The following is an 8,697-nucleotide window of genomic DNA, read 5'->3' on the forward strand; positions in this document are numbered from 1 at the left end:
AAGAACTTTTTGAGTTTTAATGAATGCAATGATTTTAAATAATATTATTGCACTTTTCTTTTTTGAAATTCTCATGAATACAAGGATTTTTAATAGTATAAATTGGAACGTTTCTTTAACAGAAGTTATTTACCTTTCTGAAATTTCTCTTTTGTTCTTCAGAAAGATCCAACTCTTTTTCATTTGCAATGGCAGCAGCAACAAACGGATCACTAGAATTTCCATCAACATCATCTATTTCCTCTACCTGATAAAACGATATGAAATCTATTCTTAGGTTGTTCACAATGAAGAATAAACAGATATAGAGGCAATAGGTTACACACGTCAATAATAACAAGAGTTAAAAATTGTCCTCAACATATTTTAAAGAGCCTACAGCAAATCTTCTTACATAGTTTAATCAGCCGGTCATGCATTTCCTTTCAAACAGTCATCAACTCCAGGAACAAAATAATGATGACTAGTTTTTATCATTATCTTTTATTGGATAGTCATCGAGGACTCTACCCCACTAAATCTTTCCTTTCAAACAGTCATCAACTCCAGGAACAAAAATAATGATTAAAAAAAAAAAACACATCGTACCTCATCAACTCCAGGAAATTTTAGTCCCATTTCTGCAGCCTGCTGAGGAGTGCTGGCCAAGTAAATAGAAGCCCAATTCTTGCTGCCGAATAATGTTTCATTGTTATTTGAGCCTTCTGAAAAAACTTTATTAAGAGAGCACCAATCAACTTCCAAATTTTCTGATCCATTTCCCTCCATCTCGTGAGTGGAGAATTTCTTCTGCAGATATCCACTTGCGCCCTCCTCCAAAAGTTTACCATGTCGTCTACGCCCAAAGCAGACTTTATATGCATATGAATGAAAATCAAAGTTTTTTCAAGCTTCACAAAATCATAAGGGCATGTTATACCTCCTTACAGGCCTTTGGGTTTGAAGGGTCTTCTCTGCGTCAGATACTGATGCAAGAAGATCGCCAGTTACTTGAGACCCTACCCAGTGTATCCTCTTTTTCCAAGCTTCAGTATAGCAACCATAAGAAGCCTGACTTTCAATTTGTTTGAAGAGACTCGGTAACTCGACGCCAGCACCATCAAGTTGCTCCTATTCAGAGAGATAAATAAATAAAAGCATCCTGGATAAAAGAAATTCATAACTCACAGAATAAAAATATTACAGAGCATAAACAACACCCCAGATCATACACACAACTCATAAAGAAAATTACGAATATAAAGATACTATACATTTATAAGAAGATGACTAAAATATCAGAGAAGCTTTAATACTATCAAAAACTGCTAAAAGAGATATCACCTAGAGCTTTTATTATTTGATAAGGAAAACATCTGTATTTGGTTCATGAGAAAATGGTGCATGGTTTCAAAGTTTGAATCTCCTCTTTTGTCTAGTTGCTTGGGAGTGTAAACTATATCAAGCTTTGGTGATCTTAGTTGACCATTTTTGGTTGTATTGTTTAGGGTGTTCTTTATTTGGTTGGTTTGTGTTGATCTTTTGGCATAGTTGTTGGGAAGTAGCTTTCTGTTTTCAGTTGCTTTCTTATAGATCTTCAAGTCCAATTTGTTACTCATTTAGGCCATGTTTGATAACCATTTAGTTTTTGGTTTTTTGGTTTTTGAAAATTATGCTTATAAATACTACTTCCACCCATGTATTTCCTTGATTTATTATCTACCTTTTACCTAGGTTTTCAAAAACCAAGCTTAGTTTTAACAACTAAAAATGTATCTATCAAAAACTTGTTTTCGTTTTCTCATGAAAGACGAAATTCATTGCAGAAAAATAATGAAAAAACAAGCAAAATTGTTAAAAACAAAATGGTTAACAAACAAACCTTAGTTTTTCATTTCATCAACGAAACCTCTTTGTCCTTGAAAATTAAATTTCAAAAAAAAATTAAAAGACATTGGTGTTTATATTACATCGATATAAAGAGTGGGGCATGTATTTTTTGTTTAACAATCCTGTCACTAAAAATATCTTCCCTGAAGATTCGAGGAAGCGTATCAACAAATTATATGGTAATAACATCCCATATATACTCAAGGATCGTTAAGGCTGCCAGTTTGCAGCAATCCTGCAGGAGACATGAATAAGTTTTTGCTGCAGTGGCTGATGCAATAGTGTTGTCAGGCGAAGTATTTGTTTCACCATCAGTCGCTAACTTCTTTACCGAGAGTGTTATCAAGCTCATGTTAGGGTCTTCATACAAAGAAAATAACACTGAAATTGTAGTACAATAGCGAAGAATAACTACACAAGTAATGGCCTTATTTTTTATAACATTCTACACATGCAATGACCTTTATGAAGGGCTCTCTCTCCTAAGTACCACCATGAACCAGTTTCCAAATTTCTGCCAACCCCAAACTCCCTTGTGTATAACCATCCACTCTAACCTGCTTCCCAAGTAATTACAATTACACTTCTAACGTCCTAATAACATCCAATACATCCCTATTAATACTTAATACCTCCCTGACTTGCCAAAGTTCAACATCTTTTTTCTTCAATTAAAAACTAAGCTTTTGCCAAGAAAAATGAAAGAGTGCACACCGAGAATACAGGAAAAAAAAAGGAAAAAGGAAAAGGAGCCTATAGAAAGAAACAACATAAAGATTGCAAAAAGAGCTTTACTCACTGAGATAAAAGGAAAAATGATAGCCACAAAAATCCTCAGAAATCAACATCCAAACAGAGAGAGCCATGAAACCTAGCTATAGAGCAACCTCCCCCTAAAGCTTTCAAGCTCTCAAAAAGTATTTCAATTTCTCCCCAGCCAGGCATTCCATAAAAGAGGGAAGAAGACAAAGTGGCACCCACAAAAGATCTTTCTCTAGTCCAAAACTGATGGAAGATACAATAATTAATTATCCCTTTTTATGCATAGAGAAACAGGGAAGTTTATTGATGAAGAACTAACAAGTTGAGGAGCTTGTATAAGAGCTCACATTTTGTTGGAAGCAAAGTAAAGAGTAATTACACAACCATTTTGATTTGACAGCCCACAAAGTTGTAGAGTAGTAGACATCATCTGTGAGTTAACCAAGTGGTTGATGCCTCAAAAACACGCCCTTTTTCTTTCAAGCCAGATAACCCAACAGATAGCAGCGGTGGAAAGGAGCCACAAAATTCGTTTTTGGTCTGAATAAGAAAGAAGGCCAGGGGAGTTCTGGAACAGCGTAGCCTTGATGTCTCTATGCTAGACCCAAGGAATACTGAAGCCTTTGTGGGAGGAGGACCAAGGTAGGACGCAACTAGACAGGATATGAACAAGTGGCTTGAGTCCTCCCCATTACACTTGCACAAGGAGCACCATGTTGGACAGAGAGCCCTGTCGAGATTTTCCATTTTAAACTTTATCAGCTTCATTGAAAGCTCCCAACAATAAAGACCAAAGGAAAACCTTCCACTTTTAGGGTAGCTTTGCAGTCCAAAATTTGCAAAAAAGTGGGAGCAGAGATTGCTCATTAATTGAGAGGAAATCTACAAATACTTGACAGAGATAACGTCATCTCTCTTTAGAGTCCAAGAAAGATGGTCAGGTAAGGCAGTGAGGATGTTTCTCTAAAGGGCGGTGGTAAAAGTGTTCCAATCGTTCTGTGTCACCACCTTCAATAGGTCTCCTTAAGGAAATTGCCCAACTGCCTTTGTTTTTGTCCCACTGATCACAAGTTTGGCATCCTGACTGGGAATTTGAGTTTATGGCAGCCAGAGCTCGACCAATCATCACGTCAGAAATAAGATTTGATGTTTGCTAAAAGTGCTTCTGAGTTGAGAATGCTGAACCACTGCCTTTCGGAGTTAGCATGCTCACAAACAGTGGGAAGATATTAAGCTCCCTTCTCGCTTACCAAGTGTAAACTAAACAAAAATATGTAGGGAAACTCTTTTCAAAAGGATTTCTCGTGTAACGACAGCCTCTCCATGACTTGAGGAATTGGGAAGGATATTTTGTAAAAGCTTTCTTTTTTTTGTAGGGGTTCTCTCTACCCCAGCCTTTAGGTTGTTTTTTGTGTGGCCTTCTTATACAGGATATCTCGTTCTTATAAAATATATTTATAAATATAGATTGTATAAGCATAAGTTTGCACCCTTTGGAGAAGAATCAAACCATGTGCCAAGTCTTAAAGAGATCTTCATGGTAATGAGATCCCAGAAGCTCAAAGGTCTATTTTCTGCCTAACAGAGACCTAAGGTAAGAAAGGGGAAATGGTTGGAAGGGCATTTACCATATATCAATGTATCCACCAAAAAAAAAACCATTTTGGAATTTTTTTTTTTTTTTTCCCCCTCTCTACGTAGGAGAACAGGAGGGAATACAAAATAATAATAATAAAAATAAAAATAAAATAAAATAACCCTACCTATGTAAAAGGACTCCAATCGAAGAGAACAATACTAAGATCATAATTACAAAAAAGATTAGAGAGCACACCCACAAGGAGGCATTAAACTAAGTCAACCTCCTCACCCAATCTTTTAACATCTCTAAAAATTCTATCGTTTCCAAATACCTCATACTGTATAGAAACTTGCTTGACACAACACTTTCCTTTCTTCCTAGAAGGAGGATTTAAAAGCACCTCCATCACCATCAATTTTTCATCTCTATTGTGCACACACCACAAACCTTGAATGAACTCCTCCATAACCCCGAAGGTAAAGAACGAATTGATACTCTCACAACAAATGGTCAAGGCTCCCCTCATACCTCCAACAAAGAATGCACCATTCTGAGTGCAACACATAGGAAGAATACCTCTTGATGCAATCAAAAGTATTCACACCATCTTGTAACACTTGCCACACAAAAACTTCAACCTTTTTTGGAATTATAACTTTCCAACGCAGAAGAAACCAAGACAACAGGAGAAGGAAAAGGGTTGGACAAGACATGAAAAAGGAATGGCACGAGAAAGCTCCTAAAAGTATTGGGGTCCATATTCTATTATCCCTTCTCCTAGGTATCGCAAACTAGAGATGTAGAAGAGAAATGAGACCCACCACATCATTCACCCCACGGTCAGACATCGAACACCAGAATTCTAAGGAAATAAAAGAGGAAGAACTAGAGAAAGCATCACCAAGGCCACCAAATGCAGCATCTTATTTGAACAATGACAGAGATGCAAACATAACACGCATGATGGCTTATCACCCACCCAATGATCCTCCCGTAACTTTTTTTTTGGTCATCCCCAACCAAACAACTGATAAACTGAACGAAAGAATGAATTCCATTTTAATTGCAGCCAAACCAACAACGAACAATCTCAAGTAAATGGAATGACAAATTGGCCCTTGTTTCTATGCTTTTTTTAACAAGAAACGAAACTTTCCATTGATGAGATAAATAAGAGTCTAATACTAGAGAAGAGATAGAAAACTCACGAGGGAGAAAAAGCTAAAATCAGAAAGCAAAGCATGAGAGAGAATAAATTTACAGAAAAACTTCCCAATTCTCCCGATGCTATGATCAAACATGATTGCAATTTAACAAATTTAGGTATTAAAATATTAGTTTGATGTTAAACACGCCCAACAGAAAAGCGAAAAGCATACCAATAACTGAGCACTCTCAATCTCAAGTTCATCAAGCACACCTTCCCACTCTTCTACCAAAATAGCCATTTCATTTGCAACCGCAGTTTCAAGCTGTAAGACAAGAAAGCACATTATTGATGGTAAATACAACAGAATTAAAAAAGACCGAGACAAGGCAACAACTAACATCATCACCATTAAGAGTCAATGCCAATTCTTCTCGAACTTCATTCTCCACTTTGGAAAGAGACTCCTTTTCAAGTGCTTCTTGAGCCTCTGCGGCCTAACATGAACATAAGGTAGATATTTCGTGCTAGAAAACTGATAAATATATATTAAAAAGAAAGCTCATGCAAAAGAGGCCAAAACCAATGGGTTTCATTTTTATTTTTTGTTTTACACGAAGAAACCAACTTTCATTGAGAATGAACAAAGGAATATGCAAGTGCAACTTTTTTTAAAATCTAGAATAAAAGGAGCCAAGAACAAAAAACTCTAAAGCTAATAAACTACAAAATTACGGTTAGGAAAAAGTCCACCAGTTCAAAAGAATGAGAAATACAAGGTCATCAAAAAAATTCTTAGTACCAAAATCTAAAGGGAGGCCTACATCAGATCATTATCTCAGTTACTTTTTATGGGCTGCTATAAATAGCCCCTCTCCCTTCCATTTCAGGAATATGTAGCTGAACAACTCTGAATTTTTGTCAATTATAGAATAATGGTGGAAGATCACACCCCTCCGTAGATGGTCAAGGCAATGTTTCATCAACAAACTTAAAACGCTAAAAGAAGTCTTAAAAGAAATGGAACAAGGAGGTTTTTAGTTGTACCTCTACAAAAAGAAACCAACCCCTTATTGAAATTGCTCTCCTAGATCAAATGGAGGAAACGGGCTCTATCGCCTTAGTTCAACACATATACAAAAAGCTCATGAAAGCAAAACTTATGACGTTGGCAGAAAAGGTGGACAATCTTGGAGACAAAAATGTACAAAATGATAGCTAGAGGAGGGTGACATAAACTCAAAATTTTTCCATCATATCATGGCTTAAAAAAAAAAACGAAAGAGTACCATCATGGAAATTCTATCAACACAAGGTAGAAGTTTACTAAACAGAGATGAAATTGTATCACAATCTGTGACCTTTTACACGTCCTTATATACAACGGTCGATATTGTCACTGAATTTCCCCATGATCTTGACTGGAGCCCATTGACAAACAGCAAGCAACCTCCCTCAAGTTTGCTTTCACCAAAGAAGAGGTAGGCAAAGCGACACAGTTCCTAGACTCCAACAAAACCCCATGATCGGATGGTTTTACCTCAGAACTTTTAAAAAATGTTGGAACATTTTGAGAGCCGAGATTATGAGTGGTTCGAGATTTTTTTCACAATGGAATTATCAGTGGTAACCTAAATGAAACATACAACTGTTTGATCTCAAAGAAAATGGATGTCTGCTCTATCACCAACTTTCAACTCTTAAGTCTTGCGACCATACTATACAAAATCATAGCAAGGGTGCTATCAAAGCGTCTTACAAAAGTCCTCCCTTTCACGACTACTAGGCAGCAAATAGCTTTCGTAGAGGGATTGTAGATCCTTGATGCATCCCTCATGACAAAGGAACATATAAATGAATAGAAACAAACAAACAAACAAAAAGGTGTAGTTGTCAACTTGACTTGGAAAAATCCTTCGACAAGTTCCAACATTTCTCTATCATAACTAACTATTTTGGAATCCATGTACTCTCTCAATTGGTCTCTATCTCTAACTATTTTAATCTCACTTCTTTCCATCTCTCTACTTTTATATTTTATAACCCCCTCCCATTTTTTTTCATGGAATCTTCTTTCCTAATTTCTTTCTTTTTGTATTGAATGATATGATCTCATATTCATGGATATATGTGTTAAAAATAATGTTAAATGGCTTAGTTTAAAATTTGTTAAAGTTTCCATTCTTTTTCAAAAAAATAGCCCTCAAACATCGATATTTCTATCAACATCTCCGAAATTCAAAACCTCGGAAATATTTTTGGACACAGATGTCTAACTCCTTGAACTCCACTGCTGCAGAAAATCTCAACTACACATTGAGAGAAATCCGATGGTATGTGACACAATCTAGAGTACTTTCACCATGGTTGTAATGTAAGTTTGTTAGTAAGGAGTCTATCAGAATAGAAGCTAAATACCAATACTACGATCACAAAACATGAGGAACAAAGTCCTTGAAGCTAAGAGAATAATATGTCACCTTACTCTCAACTTCCAAAAACTCAGCCATCAAATCCTCTATCTCTTGCTCTGTCAAAGATTCCTGCTCAATGAACAAAAACAAACACAAACAACGAACTTACCATACTTAAGATCAGAGAAGTTAGTAGAATTGAAACAGATATTAATGACTAGCAAGATACATAGCAACAAGTGAACTCGAAACTTCCCAAACACAAATGAAAATTTAAAATGTCGCTTGCCTCGAGATGCAATTGCTCGTCCTGCCCAGATGTAGATGGCCCATCATCTTCAGAGTCATCGATAAAAGAATCGGTAGACACACTGCCTACATCTTCAACGTCTTCGTGCTTTTCCGTCATCTCAAAATCAAATCAAAACCAAAAAATTCATAAGTTCAAAGAAGGTGACCTATAAAACCAAGCTTGACGGCAGTAGTTGAATGCAAAAATGATGCTTCCAAACTCCTGGAAACGGATTGCAGAGCGAACTATCCGCTTTGTTGATTCAATTTCAGTTGCTTCAGTTTGAGAATGGAATTCGAAGCAACTTTGGTTGAAATCAAGCCCCTTCTGCTCTCGACACTTCAAAGACTTGATATTCAGACCATCGTGGTTGGGAGTTCAAACGTCGTAGACCATCCAGAGGTTTTCGGGTCGATGCTCGGATGGCTAAATTATTTTTTAAATAATAATATAAATATTTTTATATATTTCAATAATATCTTTAAATATTTTTTAAATTAACATTAATAATTAAAAAAAAAAAGTTATCGCTAATATATAGACAAAAATCATCTATTAACCGCTCGTAAAATATCTCTAAACTCTTTAAATTTTACGAGTATTTTTGAAACGTAATATTAACGAAGGGTAT

General features: G+C 36.1%; 1 protein-coding gene across 3 annotated transcripts in view; it reads right to left on the reverse strand.

Moving 5' to 3' along the window:
* Positions 1 to 8,485, reverse strand: part of LOC111465339 (protein CHROMATIN REMODELING 20) — a 33,292-nt gene extending 24,807 nt beyond the window's left edge. The window contains exons 1-7 of one of the 3 annotated variants that reach the window (XM_023109657.1): positions 8,064 to 8,485; positions 7,841 to 7,903; positions 5,762 to 5,857; positions 5,593 to 5,685; positions 920 to 1,110; positions 589 to 835; positions 134 to 247 (exon numbers count right to left, since the gene is read on the reverse strand). In XM_023109657.1, the coding sequence (XP_022965425.1) occupies positions 134 to 247; positions 589 to 835; positions 920 to 1,110; positions 5,593 to 5,685; positions 5,762 to 5,857; positions 7,841 to 7,903; positions 8,064 to 8,183 (924 nt within the window). In that variant the 5' untranslated portion in view covers positions 8,184 to 8,485. Of the gene's footprint in view, positions 1 to 133; positions 248 to 588; positions 840 to 917; positions 1,111 to 5,592; positions 5,686 to 5,761; positions 5,863 to 7,840; positions 7,904 to 8,063 lie in introns of those variants that run through there. The other 2 variants (XM_023109656.1, XM_023109658.1) reach the window with 2 other exon arrangements.
* Between the last annotated feature and the right edge of the window lie 212 nt (positions 8,486 to 8,697).

This window comes from Cucurbita maxima, unplaced genomic scaffold, assembly GCF_002738345.1.
Source record: "Cucurbita maxima cultivar Rimu unplaced genomic scaffold, Cmax_1.0 Cma_Scf00029, whole genome shotgun sequence".
In the NCBI taxonomy this organism is placed as follows: domain Eukaryota; kingdom Viridiplantae; phylum Streptophyta; class Magnoliopsida; order Cucurbitales; family Cucurbitaceae; genus Cucurbita; species Cucurbita maxima.